The sequence below is a fragment of the Rhinopithecus roxellana genome, chromosome 9, assembly GCF_007565055.1.
Source record: "Rhinopithecus roxellana isolate Shanxi Qingling chromosome 9, ASM756505v1, whole genome shotgun sequence".
NCBI classification, from domain to species: domain Eukaryota; kingdom Metazoa; phylum Chordata; class Mammalia; order Primates; family Cercopithecidae; genus Rhinopithecus; species Rhinopithecus roxellana.
Genome location: NC_044557.1, coordinates 143,597,421 through 143,613,692, shown reverse-complemented (window position 1 = coordinate 143,613,692; position 16,272 = coordinate 143,597,421). Strand labels below are relative to the sequence as shown.

The 16,272-nt window shown below is 45.1% G+C and overlaps 1 protein-coding gene and 1 pseudogene across 13 annotated transcripts in view; both read left to right on the top strand.

Annotated features, from left to right (window-relative positions):
- The window catches only part of CSGALNACT1 (chondroitin sulfate N-acetylgalactosaminyltransferase 1), a 364,179-nt gene that overhangs the window by 254,416 nt on the left and 93,491 nt on the right, over positions 1 to 16,272 (top strand). For all 13 annotated transcript variants that reach the window (XM_030937623.1, XM_030937624.1, XM_010363491.2 and 10 more), the window contains one exon: positions 1,908 to 2,837. In XM_030937623.1, the coding sequence (XP_030793483.1) occupies positions 2,204 to 2,837 (634 nt within the window). In that variant the 5' untranslated portion in view covers positions 1,908 to 2,203. The remainder of the gene's footprint in view (positions 1 to 1,907; positions 2,838 to 16,272) is intronic.
- Positions 7,586 to 14,617, top strand: LOC115899713 (annotated as a pseudogene).

Here is a 16,272-nt window from a genome sequence, read left to right as displayed (position 1 = left end):
ATTATGAGGATTACTTAAAATGACAAGTTTTTATAAAATGGCAAAAGCATGATACCCTCAGGGAGCTTGTTTGTGAGTGAAGTGATATAGAAAGATGCATATAGGAGGGCCGGGCACAGTGGCTCACACCTGTAATCCCAGCACTTTGGGAGGCCAAGGCGGGTGGATCATGAGGTTAGGAGATGGAGACCATCCTGGCCAACATGGTGAAACCCCATCTCTACTAAAATACAAAAACATTAGCTGGGCATGGTGATGTGTGCCTGTAATCCCAGCTACTCAGGAGGCTCAGGCAGGGGAATTGCTTGAACCCAGGAGGCAGGGGTTGCAGTGAGCCAAGATCACGCGACCACATTCCAGCCTGACAAAAGAGCGAGACTCAGTCTCGACAAAAAAAAAAAAAAAAAGAAAGAAAGAAAGATGCATATAGGAAGGTTTCATTTAAATATCTCCAGACAAGAAGTTCTATTCTGTTTATTTTCCACTAATCATTCTTTTTTTGTTTATCTGGCTAAGATGGGTAGAGGAAGACAAGGAAAAGGGATTAAGGAAGGAGCACATCTGAAAAGGAGTGTGCTGTGGAAATGTCCATGATGAGTGGAGGATGAGGAAGGGTGACCCCAGGGGGAAATGAAGAAGGCAGTCAGACTGGCTTCTCATTTATCGAGATTGAAAGTTGAGGTGCAGAGTGTGTGAAAGGTCCTGGGACCTGTCTGAGTATTTCTTATGAAGAATCAGGACACAGAATTCCTCACAGACACTGGAGCAGAGATATAACTGGGATTTGGGTCCCAACAGGACAGTATTTCTGATTCTGATCTCTCTTCTTCTCCCAACCTCATCTCTTCTATGATAAATTCATCTTCTCTTGTCTGCAAGCAGAATCGAAGAGTTAGCTGGAACCACTGTCTCCTGATCCCTTCTGGATGTGTTACTGTCCACATTTATTATTTGTATATTTGAACCTCTGGATGCTTCCCCAGTTCCTCAGCAGAAAGCTTGGAACCATGTTGATCCCCTTTCAGGCCTGCTCTGAGTGAGTGCGCACAGGTGAACGCATGTGGACTCACCTGGCTGCATCCACCCCTGCTGGCAGGCTTAGTTCGTTCTTGCCTGCTCTAAAGGAATACCTGAAGCTACGTAACTTACAAAGAAAAGAGGTTTATCTGGCTTGCAGTTCCGCAGGCTGTACAGGAAGCATGGCGCCAGCATCTGCTTCTGACGAGAGCCTCAGGCTGCTTCCACTCATGGTAGAAGGTGACAGGCAGCAGGCATTATATGGTGGGAGCAGGAGGGAGTGGGGATAGAGAGAGACAAAGCGCCAGGCTCTTTTCAACAAGTTCTCATGGGAGCTAAGAGTGCCAACTCACTCCAGCAAGAATGGCACCGAGCCATGCCTGAGGGATCCACCACCATGATCCAGGCACCTCCCACCAGGCCCCACCTCCCAACACTGGGGGTCACATTTTAGCATAAGACCTGGAGGGGCCAAACAAACACAGCACAGGCTCTGGCCAAGTAGTCCCCTGCTGGTAACTCCAATGTCATTAACATTTTTGCTTTTCTCCATTTAACCATTAGAACGTGTGCCACTAGGCAGAAATTACAAGATACAGAAAAATGGAAGCAGAAAGATGACTCGTAATCTTTCCATCTGGAGAGAATTATTGTTCACATTTTGCCATTTTCCTTTCAATCTTTTTTTCTGTGTCCTTTGTTGCTTATTTGCATTACACTGCAGATGCGCATTTGTGTTCTGATTTATACACATTTAACAATACTTAATCATCTATCATAGGCATTTTCCATAACTCTCACAGGAGATCTGTTGGATATTGATTGCCGTAGGGAGCATGACAGAGTCGTTGTCTTGATTAAGTGTTGCTGTCATTTGTGTTTCTTCCCAGGTCCCCTCTTGCTGTTGGCTGCACATCAGAAAGGCTATGATGGGAATGAAGGTGAAAACTTGGAGATTTCACTTAAGTCATTGCTTCTGCCTGGAAGATTATCCTCTAAAAGTAGAGAAGCTGCTCTGTGTGATGGTTAATTCCAAGAGGCAGAACTCATTCTAGAAGGAAATGGATGCAAGCAGCTCTGGGGACCCCAAAAGCATGCTTCCTGTGGTCTAGCCCAGGGAAGCCCTTCCGTGGGGACCCTGGCTTCCAGGGATGCCACCGGTTCTGGACGCATGGCTGATTCCTGAATGATGATGGTTCGCCGGGGGCTGCTTGCGTGGATTTCCCGGGTGGTGGTTTTGCTGGTGCTCCTCTGCTGTGCCATCTCTGTCCTGTACATGTTGGCCTGCACCCCAAAAGGTGATGACGAGCAGCTGGCACTGCCCAGGGCCAACAGCCCCACGGGGAAGGAGGGGTACCAGGCCGTCCTGCAGGAGTGGGAGGAGCAGCACCGCAACTACGTAAGCAGCCTGAAGCGGCAGATCGCGCAGCTCAAGGAGGAGCTGCAGGAGAGGAGTGAGCAGCTCAGGAACGGGCAGTACCAAGCCAGCGATGCTGCTGGCCTGGGGCTGGACAGGAGCCCCCCAGAGAAAACCCAGGCCGACCTCCTGGCCTTCCTGCACTCGCAGGTGGACAAGGCAGAGGTGCATGCTGGTGTCAAGCTGGCCACGGAGTATGCAGCAGTGCCTTTTGATAGCTTTACTCTACAGAAGGTGTACCAGCTGGAGACTGGCCTTACCCGCCACCCCGAGGAGAAGCCCGTGAGGAAGGACAAGCGGGATGAGTTGGTGGAAGCCATTGAATCAGCCTTGGAGACCCTGAACAATCCTGCAGAGAACAGCCCCAATCACCGTCCTTACACAGCCTCTGATTTCATAGAAGGTTAGCATTTTGTGAACTGGGGGGAAAGGAGAAGAAAAGGAATTGGGGAGTCCTGGCACCCAGGCAGGTTCCAGCTGCAGGAGGCTGGCAGCTGGCTCTGGGATGGCTGGTGGAAAGTTTTATGTGTGTAACACCAAAAGGTACGGCATGGTTTTATATTTTTCAGAAACATCTGTTTCCACTTACTTTCTCATGGAAACCACAGTCATTGAGTGGACAGTTTCATTGTTCCTTGGCAGAAGAAGGTAGAACTTCTTGCTTTCATTTTTAAAATAGATAAACATAAAACTTTGAAACCCACATAAAATATGACGGCATTTTTATTTTAGCCCTTCTCACAGGCACTTCTAGTAACTGGACTTGGTTAGCAAGCCCATGAACAGAATAATAACAAGCACATGTTATTGCACTTACATTGTGCCAGCCACACTTACTCTTTTCCCTTGTAAAGACCCCATTAGGGAATGAGGAAATGGAGGTGTAGTTTAATTAATTAAATACCTAAAGTTGCTTAGCTAACAAGTGACAGAACCAGGATTTGAACCCTGGAAGTCTTAACTCCAGAGTCCGTCTCCTTAACCTCTACGTTATATTGTACAGATTGTCAAAGCACATGGAAACTAGTGAGATGATGGCTCATCTTTTTTACATGGGTGCAGGACAGCCTAGTGTTAATTTGTGTTTGTCTCTAATTTTAGAAGACAGCCTTGTCCAGTTTCTTGGAAGTTAGTGTCTTCTTATCTATTGTTACTGGTTCAAAAATCAACTAATAATTTGGGAAAAGAAGTAGCCTCAAGGGCATCTAGTCTTTCCCCATTTCTGAATAGAATACAATTCATCTTGCCCAGAAATATAGCTGTGTCCACCTAACCCTACTCCTTACCCAGAAATATAGCTGTGTCCACCTAACCCTACTCCTTACCCAGAAATATAGCTGTGTCCACCTAACCCTACTCCCTACTTTGGTTATACAACCACTGTCTCACGGGCCTACAGGCAAAACTGACTGTCTTTCATCAAATCAAAAACCCTCCTGCTGCTGTTTATGCCTGTGTTATTTGGACACTTTCTTCTTTTATGCTTTTTTAGACCTGATATGTGAACCATAAATTGTTGCAATTTTAGTGTATCATCAGTTTTTATATGCCTAGAGCCAGGTAAAGAAACCTTTTACAAGATCGCCTTTGGTGTGGTGTGAGATAAAAAACAAAACAAAACAAAAAAAAAACCTCATTTATATGAAATAGTAAAAATGTCTAGAATGTTCAGGACATTTGACAGTATAAGCACGTGGTAAGCACACAGTAAGAGTTCAAAATAGAATGATGATGGTGCAACATCACATTTTATAGTACTTTACAGTTTATAAAGCATTTCCATGTGTATTAGTTTGCTAGCCAACCCCCAGGGAAAATCATTAAACATCATTAAAAAAAGATCCTGGTTGTCATCCTCCCTGGGGTGTGCTACATAGAACTGCCCATATACAGAGCAATTTCAAAAGAACTTGATTGCAAATCAGCGTCTGCAATTTGGGATGTGTGACCTTGTGATGTTCAATCTGCATTCATATTTGAAATCTATCTGCTATTCTGTGCACAGTAGTTTAAAACATAAGGTCTATCTTTCTCAATCAGCAGTGACGCCAGCCTCTTGCCCCTGAGTATATTTGCTCTGAGGCTTGGCTGACCTTCTTTTAGAGACAGTGACATCATAGTTACTCAATGTTGATTTCATGGGCAACTCTCAGCTTTTTTTAAGGCAGATCAATCCATATGTGTCTTCCATATTTGGTGAAAGTCTAGTCAACTGTTTTTGTCTGATGAGTAAATAAAAGCAAACACTTGCAATATATTTATAGAGACTGCACTATCATAAGGAGTTAATTTCATTTTGAAAAATGTTATCAATAACACGAGATTGTGGAGGCAATCTTATAGTCACAGGAAGCAGGGCCTTGTGAAAGATTCTACAGGTCAGAGGAAACTGCAGGGGTGATAGAATTAAGTGCAGTATAAGGAATAGCTTTGAGAATAGTGATGTTTCAGAACAAAGTGGGATTCCTGGCACTACAAGAATTCTATCATCAACTGGGTGACCATTTGGCCAGGAGGTTATAAATGATGATCCAACTTCAGAGAGGTGATCGGACTGAATTACATTTGGGGACCTTTTCAATCCTGGTTCACAGTTCTTTGATCCATACCTAGTTAAGGAGAAAGAAGGGAATGGAAAGGTCTCGTTTGAGGTTTGTCTTCTGTAATGAGCTACAGCAAGTGGCAGGACTTTATAAGGGTGAAATTTATCTTTAAAATAACTTCTTTGGGTTCCTAACCTTAGAGTGATTTGAGGTTTTGGGTTTCAGTAATCCAAAGTTGAAGCAATTTCTCAAAAGTTCATGGGAAAACTTGGTTAGAAACGGGGGTTCTCCACACTTTGAGAGTTCCAAACGAAGAACAAATTTGCTGAACCCTAGAGTAGTATGACCAAGATGGGGATTCTTTGTATTTAAAAAATAACAAGAAAAGTCCAAGGCATGCTTGCAGATGATCCTAGTTATATAAAACTGAAGGCTAATTGTGAGAGAAATGGCATGATGACGCAAGCTTGGGAAGCTATGATTTTGACCAAGACCCTTAAGCTCCTTGAGACTCAGTTCCCTAATCTGTCAACAAAAGACTTAACATATATGTCCTCTGTGGCCCTACCCAGCCCAGCGTTCTGGTCTCTCTCGCCTGCAAAATACAAAGCTTTTCTCCATAGCTTTGCCAAACAACCATCTCTCAGAGATACTCTGCCATTAAGCCTGCCGGGTGATCCAGGCAGGACAAGCCACCTTCCCTTTGGTATCCTCCTCTATAAAAGGGAGGAATCAGATACGTTACTTATAAGGTCTGGTCTCTCTGTGGCCACTTTCTACAGTTCTGTGAAGCTTGCAGAGGGAAAATAACACACAGATGTCTAATTTATCTATATTTATTTCATTATTATCTATCCTCAAAACACAGAGGAAGTGAGTTTTGTCTCTTTTTTCCCTTTCCCCAGATGTTCCATTGGCACTGATTTTTGTGTTGGATTCTTACATAAGCACACTAATTTTTTACAACCATCTGGGAAGAGAAGTGAGAGTAGAGATGGGATCAAATCCTGTGCTTCACTGTTTATCTCAAGTACACAGAAAATCCCTTTTTCTGTTTGTGGTTTAGTTATTCCTTCAGGATAGGATATGCAAACTAATCCTGATATCTAAGTGGCACATATTTTGGCTCTGATTTCCTGTTTTTAAATAGATCCCTTGGACATAAGTTTGACATCATCCCGTCAAACGAATTAGCTTTCCAAATGCTCTTTCACAACCCAAACATCTGATAATGTGACTCCTATGTGAGGCATTTGTGTCTACCATCTCCATGGCTTTGCTTTTCTGTCACCAGCCTGTGTGGCTCATCCTCCTCCAGCCTCTGCAGGGTTAGTAGTGTGGTGAGAGAGGGCCAGATGCAAAAGGCTTGATTATGAGATGAGATGGAACCTAAGCTATGTTCCACAGGAAAGGGAAGGCTTTGGGGGTGCTATGCTTTGAATGTGTCCCCTCCAAAATTCAGATGTTGCCAATGTGATAGCATTAAGCGTTAGGGCCTTTAAAAGATGATTATTAGGCCATGAGGGCTCCTCTCTCATATATATAAGGAATTAAGGCCTATGTAAAAGAGTAAAAGAGGGCCGGGTGCGGTGGCTCAAGCCTGTAATCCCAGCACTTTGGGAGGCCGAGACGGGCGGATCACGAGGTCAGGAGATCGAGACCATCCTGGCTAACACTGTGAAACCCCGTCTCTACTAAAAATACAAAAACTAGCCGGGCGAGGTGGCGGGCGCCTGTAGTCCCAGCTACTCCGGAGGCTGAGGCAGGAGAATGGCGTAAACCTGGGAGGCGGAGCTTGCAGTGAGCTGAGATCTGGCCACTGCACTCCAATCCGGGCAACAGAGCAAGACTTCGCCTCAAAAAAAAAAAAAAAAAAAAAAAAAGAGTAAAAGAGGTTCTACGTAGCATTTGGTAGCTTGCCCTTACTCTTTTTTTTTTTTTTTTTTTTTTTTTTTTTTTTTTTTGAGATGCAGTCTCACTCTGTGACCCAGGTTGGTTCAATCTCAGCTCACTGCAACCTCCATCTCCCTGGTTCAGGGGATTCTCCTGCCTCAGTCTCCTGAGCAGGTGGGACTGCAGGCTCACGCCATTATGCTTGGCTAATTTTTGTACTTTTAGTAGAGATGGGCTTTCACCATGTCGGCCAGGCTAATCGCGAACTCCTGATCTCAAGTGATCAGCCTATCTCAGCCTCCCAAAGTGCTGGGATTACAGGTGCGAGCCATTGCGCCCGGCCTCTGCCTGTATGCCTTTTATCCTGGGAGGACACTTCATTCCTCTCCTCTGGAGGTTACAGCCCTTACCAGACAACTGAAGCCTGCCTGTGCCTTGATCTCGGACTTTCCGGCCTCCTTAACCGTGAGAAAATAAATTTCTGTTCTTTGTAAATAACCCAGCCTCAGGTCGTTTGTTGTAGCAGCACACAATGGACTAAGAGGGCACCCTGAGATATGTTTTAAAGCGAAGACACAGGGAGATAGCTATAAACACTTATTAGCAGGCTGTACAGTCAATGCCAACCTCCTGATACTCTACAACAAACACCTCACAGGGATAGTGAGTTTCTTACTTCACTTGTTGTGGTGTATCACTAAGTAGTCTCTAAGGAATGCTCTGTGACCACTTTGCTAAAGCTTCTCTGGATGAATCAAATAGAATTTCAGGTCCTGCCTGCGCGCTTGGTGAGCAGTGTGCTGGGGATGTTAGCAGACAGGAAGTGGGTCCTTATGTCAGTGTGCCATTTCAGTGATAGCAACTTTGTGACTTGCAGTGCAAATCATAAAACAGCCTTTCAGGTGCATTCTGGACATTTGAGAGGTATCCAGGACATCTTGGTGCAGAAATAAGGAAGAGTGGGGATTCTCCATAGTAGTGGGTCTCACTTGCATTTGGGGTGTAGTGGGAGGAGACTCACAGGCAGGACAGTAAAAGGACATCAGAGTCTGAGTTAGGGTTGGGAACTCTGAGCCAGCATCCCCAGGGAAGCCGGGGTGGCAGAACCAGGGTCCTCCTCACTACCATCATTTCACTGTGTTCTGAAACAACCCAGTGGTTTATTCTCCATTGTGGAGTAGGCCTGTGTGATATGAGGTTCCTCTCTCACCAGGCCCCTTTATCCTTTTACTGCTCTCAAATATCTCCATGGGTTTGTTGATGCTTTAAGTCCCTATAAGGAAGGATAAATGCTTTTCATTCCAAAATTAGAGATAAGAGACTTAAATGCAAATACATGGCTTGAGGCTATACTTGGTAGAATGAATCCCTCTTTGTGGTGATGGTGAGAAAAGAGTAGCCCAGTCTTGGATTTCTAGCAACTGCCAGGAATCCAGCCCCCAGACCTCCCGTCAGGATCCTGCAACCCAAAGAGCCCCATGCTAGAATTAATGTTCATCTGTCTCAGAATTGACATTCTTAATAGTGTTTAAGGGGCCCCACATTTTCATTTTGCACTGGGCCCTGTAAACTGTGTAGCTGGTCCGACCTCCAAGGTGGAGGGGACAGAAGGAAGAGGTCAAGGAAAAGGAATATTGAATTATGAGTCTAACAGTACATTCCTGATACCTTTGCTGAGGACCAGCTCTGTTGACCATGGAGTGGGGCAGATGGAGCCTGTGCACAGAGCATTTTGTTGCAACTGCAGAAACTGGCAAATCTGGCCTTGCATTGTGGTGATTTTCCTGTTAACTGTATTATCCTTATTCAAAACAATTTAGTTCCCAGGGAAAAAACATTCATTGTTTGTTTGTTTTTATTATTTATTTATTTTTGGCCGGGAAGTTGCACTCATTCACCATACATTACGTGAGTGCTCACTATGTTCCAAAAACTGTGTTAGGCCCCAAACACACAAAGCTGAATCAGCAAGACTGCAAGAATTTTGCAGCCTGATGGTAGATGTAGACACTTATGATATCATATGGTAAATGCTATGATAGAGATATGTCTTGGAGATTTTGTGACTATAATGAAGGGGCATCTACCCAAGCCCAGAATATAGGACAGGCTTCCTAGAAGAGATGGGTGAGTCAGAGGATTTGGGGGTTTCTAATTTTGTTTTGTTTGTTTTTGAGACAGGGTCTCACTCTGTTGCTCAGGCTGGTGTGCAGTGGCACAATCATGGCTCATTGCAGCCTCAATTTCCTGGGCTCAAGTGATTCCCTCACCCTGGCCTTCGGAGCAGCTGAGCTACAGATGTACACCACCATGCCCAACTAATTTTTTAAACATCTGTATATAGATGGAGTCTCACAGTATTTCCCAGGCTGGTCTTGAGCTCCTGGCCTCAAGTGATCCTCCTGCCTTGGCATCCCAAAGCATTGAGATTACAGGCATGAGCCACTGCATCTGGCCCTTTTTGTTTGCTTAATGGAGATATCACTATTTTTCCTGGCTTATGTTTCCTGTTAAGAATATGTTATGAGAGACAATTTGTGATGTTATGGGAGGTCAAAGATGAAGGAACTTGAGTTTATCTGGAGTGGTCAGAAAGGCTTAGGGGAAAGAGGAGTTCTGGCTGGGTTGTACACAAATTGGAAGGACATGTGTTCTGTGTGAGTTGAAGCTGGTGTAGGCTTAGAAGGGGAGATGGGCAGGCAAAGAGCCGCCTGCACATGAATGATGCAGTCCCATTAGTATGGCAGGCACTGCTGCTCATCCTCTCCCATCTCACCTGTGTTGGGTAGGAGGCATTGTTGGGAAAGGATGGAAGTTTTTTAATCAGCATCCCAGTTTTTCCTCAGTTACGGTTGTGGATGTGGTTCTGCACCGAGGCTTAATCAACATGTGTGTTTGGGGCTAGAAAAGGAGGAGAAAGCCAGGTCTCATACTTGAAAGACCTGGTAACCTGCCTCAGGTAGGAGACAGAACTGTGAATTGTGAACCGTCAATTCTGAGACAGGTCTCAGTTAATTTAGAAAGTTTATTTTGCCACAGTTGTGGATGCGCGCCCGTTGACACAGCCTGAGGAGGTTCTCGTGACATGTGCCCAAGGTGGTCAGGGCATGGTTTGGTTTTATACATTTTAGGGAGACATGAGACATCATTCAACATATGTAGGATGAACATTAGTTCGATCTGGAAAGACAGGACAACTCAAAGCAAAGGTGGTAAGACTCAAAGCGGGCAGGGGCCTTCCAGGTCTTACGTATGTAAGAGATAAATGGTTGTGTTCTTTTGGGTTTCTCATTAGCCTCTCCAAAGTAGGCAATCAGATATGCATTTATCTCAGGGAGCAGCGGGGTGACTTTGAATAGGTTGGGAGGCAGGCTGGCTCTGAGCAGTTCACAGCTTGACTTTTCTCTTTAGCTTAGTGATTTGGGGGCCCGAGGATTTATTTTCCTTTCACAGAATGATCTAGGATTCAGTGGAGGAAACTGACCCTTGTCGCAGGGAGCTTCAGAATTGGTGGCTGGATGCTCACTACCTGGTCAGGGAAGATGTTGGGGGAGGCGGGACCTGTGTTGGGCTTGAAGGGTGAAAGGGCTTTACTGGTGAGGAAGTGAGAAGGGCAGCAGAGGGCGGGGTGCCAGAAAGTAGACTGATTCAGGAATAGGATTCTGGTGTAGGATTTGGGATGAGATCAGCATGACCAGCAAGGAGTACCCAGAGTCACTTGGGAATGTACATCACGAGTGCTCAGGAATCCTCTAGATCTGGAGAGAATTATAGTTTAAAAGTTCTTCCTTCCTAGGAGGCAGTGAGCTCAGCTTTTGGGTTCCAAAGAGCCCCTTGCCCCCTCCTGTTTGCTGTGGTTACCTGGTGCCCAAGGAATTGCAGCATCCTGGAGATCCCGGCAGTCAGTGGGTATTCCTGAGGTTGATGCAGCTGATCTTGTGTCTGTGTGTCAAGCCCTATTTCCAACATTTCACTAGCACTATCAGATTTAATCCCCTCTTCTACCAGTGAGGTGGACACTTGCATTATCTCCACTTTGTCTATGTGTAATAGGAAGTTCAAATCAGTTTACTAACATTTCTGTGGTTCCCTTGCTCAGTGACAGAACCAAGATGGGAAAGCTGTCTCTGCTCTCTGCCTTAGATCTCAGCCACCACTGTGCCATCTCTTATGCTCTGAAGGTCTCTGAACAAATACACTCTTTTCTGGTATCAGAATGATGTAGGGAAATCCTGTAAAAACACAACCAGCACTTGCAAACACCTTGGGGAGAGGTCCCACACTGGTGAGTTGTATACAACTTTCTTGGGAAGAAGTTTTGGTAGGAATAAAAGGAAAAGCATGCAGTCTTGGAGGAAACAAGCAGAAAGAGGCACAGGGAGAAGATGCTGAAGACGAATTTATTAACTTAATCAGGGGACGAACATGTGGTGTCCAGGAGCCTTTAGCAGGAAAAGCATTATTTGAACTCCTCAGACACTGCGTTCATTTTATTTTTTAGTTTTGTTTGTTTGTTTTGCCTCATCTTAGGTTTCTTACAATGCTGTGCTTGTTTCAGAGTCATTACAACATTATGGGCAAATGTGAACGAGTCAGGAGAAAATACTGAACTCAAAACACCTAGTTGATTAAGGTTACAGAGTGGGTTGGCTTGCTTGTCCGTTCCTTAAGCAAAGAGACAGGGTTTACAGTTCTGTGATATTCTCCAAAATATAATACTTATGTAAGTTTGGATTTTATATAAATCCACAGTGTAGGCAGTCTTGGAAGACTCCACGATCTGGATGGACCTAATGTACTTTTTCAACTTCATTTCCTACCGCACCTTCCTAACCTTCTCCACCTGCTGCTGAATGATTATTCTTGTGCATGCCCTGACATTCCTACTCTGCAGAATCCTTCGTGGACAAAGCTCTGCTCCCAACTTGTGTGTGTTCAATGTTATTATACATTCCGTTTTCCTGTGAAGTCTTTTTGGATGCTTCCAACTGGGAGTCCCCTCTCATTCTTCTCAAGATAGTACATTGTGCTTGCAGGTACTTCTCATTTCTCTCTCTAGTCTTAGAGCTCTTCACTCAGACTTACCTAGTCTTCACTGATAACTTCTATCAGCAGTAGTTGAAAACAGTAGGTTTTTCTGTTCGATAATTGCATGGCCTTCACAGCAACCTTTGCATTTCATATTATCCCAGGTTTGAGCTGAGCTAAGTAAGATTTCAAGAAATATAGCTCCTCAGGGTGCTGCTGCTGCTGGTCAGTGGAAGAGCCTGCTCTCCTGACTCTTACTGCCCTTTCTAGGCGGTTCATTCCTTGAGCGCAGTATCCAAGTCTCCTTCAGCAGTCGGCCCCCATACTCCTGTGCAATAAATCAGTATATCTGAAATTGCTCAAAACCTCTTGGGAGAAAAGTTTAGGCCTGTGTCATCCGCCATTTTGTGTAAAGCAAGGTGGCCTCCTCATTTCCTGAGCGTCTTCTTTGCTTCTGCCTCGACCGCCCCTTGACCACAGGCGTGTCTTGGAATAGGCTCTGGATTCGCGGCCGTGGCGGCCTCCATGATTTCCGTTCCCGCCGCCCGGCCCGGGGCCTCCACCAGAACCGTGGCCCCATGGGTCCCGGCCGGGGCAGAGCCGTCCCACGCCTCCAATCCCGCCACTGCCTCCACACCAGCAGCAGCAGCGGCAGCAGCCACCGCGACAGCAGTTATCACCGTATCCACAGCCGCAGCAGCGCGCCGGCCCCAGGACTCTTCCAAGCCTGTGTGGTTGCTCACGAACCCGCCCCGCTCCCCGAGTAGCCACTGGTTTCCAGCTCGGCCCCGCCCACCACTCCCCTAAACTATGGGGCCCCGCCAGGGTTTGGGCCAGGCCAGACCCTGCTGCCCACAGTCACCTCACTTCAGCCGCCCAGTGGGCGCCGCCACCCAGCCGGATCTCCACCATTGCTCCTCAGGCCGGAGACCCCTGGGTCGGGGGACCTAAGCAGAACCCAGGCCTGGGCGGTCCCAAGGGTGGCAAAATGTCTGGCGGGCCACAGCCAGGTGGTGGTCTGGGCCTAAGCACTCCTGGTGGCCACCCCAAGGCTGCCATCGAAGCAGCGGGGAGCCCTGCGGGGGCCGCCAGCACCACCAGGTACTCGAGAAGATGATCTCAGGTGTTGGAGGGGTTTGCAGCAAACTTGTCTCTCTTGAGGAAGCCTAGAGAGAAAACGTATACACAGCGATGTCTGTTGTGTGTTGGGAATCTACCTGCTGATATCACAGAGGACGAATTCAAAAGACTATTTGCTAAATATGGAGACCCAGGAGAAGTTTTTGTCAACAAAGGCAAAGAATCCGGGTTTATTAAGCTTGAATCCAGAGCTTTGGCTGAAATTGTCAAAGTTGAAGTTGATGATGTGCCCATCAGACACAAGATGTGCCCAAAGACAACTTCCAGTTCTCTTTGCCACAGATGCTGCTGCATTTCTGTTCGTAATCTTGCATCTTGTGTTTCCAATGAACTGTTGGAAGAAGCCTTTAGCCAGTTTGGTCCTATTGAAAGGGCTGTTGTAATTGTGGATGATCGTGGAAGTTCTACAGGGAAAGGTATTGTTGAATGTGCTGCTCCTTTTTTTTTTTTTTTTTTTGAGAGGAGTCTCGCTCTGTCGCTCAGGCTGGAGTGCAGTGGCGCGATCTCGGCTCACTGCAAGCTCCGCCTCCCGGTTTCACGCCATTCTCTTGCCTCAGCCTCCCGAGTAGCTGGGACTACAGGCACGTGCCACCAGGAATGGCTAATTTTTTGTAATTAGTAGAGACAGGGTTTCACCGTGTTAGCCAGGGTGGTCTCGATCTCCGGACCTTGTGATCCACCTGCCTCAGCCTCGCAAAGAGTTTGGGTTACAGGCGTGAGCTGCCACGCCCAGCCTTGAATTTGCTTCTAAACCAGCAGCAAGGAAGGCATTTTAATGATGCCGTGAAGGTGTTTTCTTGCTGACAGCAACTCTTCCAGTCATTGTGGAACCACTGAAAGAACTAGACGATGAAGATGGTCTTCCTGAAAAACTTGCATGGAAGAAACCAGTGCATCAAAGAGCGAAACGCCTCCTCCTTTTGCCCAGCATGGCACGTTTGAGTATGAATATTCTCAGAGATGGAAGTCCTTGGATGAAATGGAGAAACAGCAAAGGGAACAAGTTGAAAAAACCATGAAGGATGCAAAAGACAAATTGGAAAGTGAAATGGAAGATGGCTATCATGAATATCAGGCAAACTTTTGCTCCAAGATCTCATGAGATGACAGGAAAAATTAAACCACATGGAATAACTTCACAATCAAGGAATACAGAAATGTAAAGAAATGCAACTGAGGCAAGAGGAGGAACGATGTAGAAGAGGAAGAGATGATGATTCATCCACGTGAGATGGAAGAACAAATGAGGTGCCAAAGAGGAAAGTTAGAGCCGAATGGGCTACGTGGATCCAAGAGAAAGAGACATGAGAAAAGATGGCAGAGGAGCATTGAACATGGGAGATCCCTATGGTTCAGGAGGCCAGAAATTTCCATCTCTAGGTGGTCGTGGTGGCATGGGTTATGAAGCTAATCCTGGAGTTCTACCAGCAACCGTGAGTGGTCCCATGATGGGAAGTGACATGCCTACTGAGCTCTTTGGGTAGAGAGTTGCGGGGCCTGTGGGTGGACAGGGTCCTAGAGGAATGGGCCAGGATATGGTAGAGTGAGAGAAGAATACAAAGGCCCAAACAAAACCTGAATTTAGATGTGGTATCTAGGCTTTCATTCCAGTTTGTTTGTCTTTTGTTTAGATACGAATCTTTTAAATTCTTGCATTTTAGTAAGAAAGTTACTTTTTTATGGATGTTAGCAGTTTATTGACCTAATATTTGTAAATGGTCTATTTGGGCAGGTAAAATTATGCAGTGTTGGAAACAGGATAATTTTTTTTGTTTTATTTCCTTTTTCTTTTTCTTTTTGGCTCTATACTGTCCTTCAAGTTATGGCAGTGTACCTTGTTCCACTAAATTTCCAAAGTGTACCAGTTTTTTTTTCCTGTGCTTCAAATAAATAGAAAATGGTTACTAAAAAGTTTATATAAAATCCTAGATAAATACAATACTCCTTACAAATTTGTCTCATCTTGTAATTTCATTGTAAATTGTTTGGATTGGAGGCTAGTGTCTACAGAAGTGATACTATAGATAGTACCTGGGCTCCTGGGATAAACCTCAAAGCCGATTTAAAATTCAAACTGAAGAACACAAATGCAAGAGGTTGAGAATAAGTGAGTGTGGAGAGTAATTTCTTTAGAAAGTTTTCTTCTTCTGTCCTAGGCATCACTAGTACATTCTCAATGTAGTTGCTAACACTAAAGCCACTTAAGGATGTTTTATTTTTTAATAATTTTAGAATTATAGAAGAGATGCAACAATAGTACAGAAAGTTCCATATACCTTTAATCCAGCTGCTCGTAATGCCAACATTTTACGTAATCGTGGTACAAATGATCAAAACTAGGAAAATAACATTGGGGCAATATGATTAACTAAATTATGCCTAGGCTTTGTTTTGTATTTCTTGTACTGAATTTCTTAGATCTGTAGTCTCCAAGTTTCTTAGATCTATGGTATAGTGTCTTTCATTCATTTGGGGAAATTCTGAGCTGGTAATTCTTCAAATATTTCTTTGCCTTGTTCCTTCTGTCTTCTTTTGGAATTCCAGCTATGTGTGTGTCGTAGTGCTTAGCATTGTCTCATAGCTCTCGGGTATTCTGTTTCTCTGTTTGCACCATTTTTCTCCTTAAGTTGGGTAATTTTAATTGACCCACCTCAAATTAACTGTTGTTTCCTTGGCAGAGACATCTCTGCTAATGAACCCATTAAAAGGTTATTTTTGTTTGTTTGTGTTTGTTTTTGAGACAGAGTCTTGCTCTGTTGCCCAGGCTGGAGTACAATGGCATGATCTCTGCTCGCTGTAGTCTCTGCCTCCCAGGTTCAAGCAATTCTCCTGACTCAGCCTCTGCAGTAGCAGGGGTTACAGGTGTGCCACCCTGCCTGGCTAATCTTTGTATTTTTAGTGGAGGCAAGGTTTCACCATGTTGACCAGGCCAGTCAGGTCAAACTCCTGACCTCAAGTGATCTGCACGTCCCAGCTTCCCAAAGTGCTTGGATTACAGGTGTGGGTCACCGTACCCGGCCCCATTAAAAGATTTCTGTAGGTTGCTCTTACTGTATTTTTTTTCTAGCATTTCCATGTGATTCTTATTTCCATCCCTATGCAGAAGTGACCCATATACTTTTTGTCCACTTTTCCATTAGAGCCTTTAACAGATTATTCATGTTTGTTTTAAATTCTCTGTCAGATAGCTCCAGCATCTGTATCATACCTGAGTCTGGTTCTGATGATTGCTTT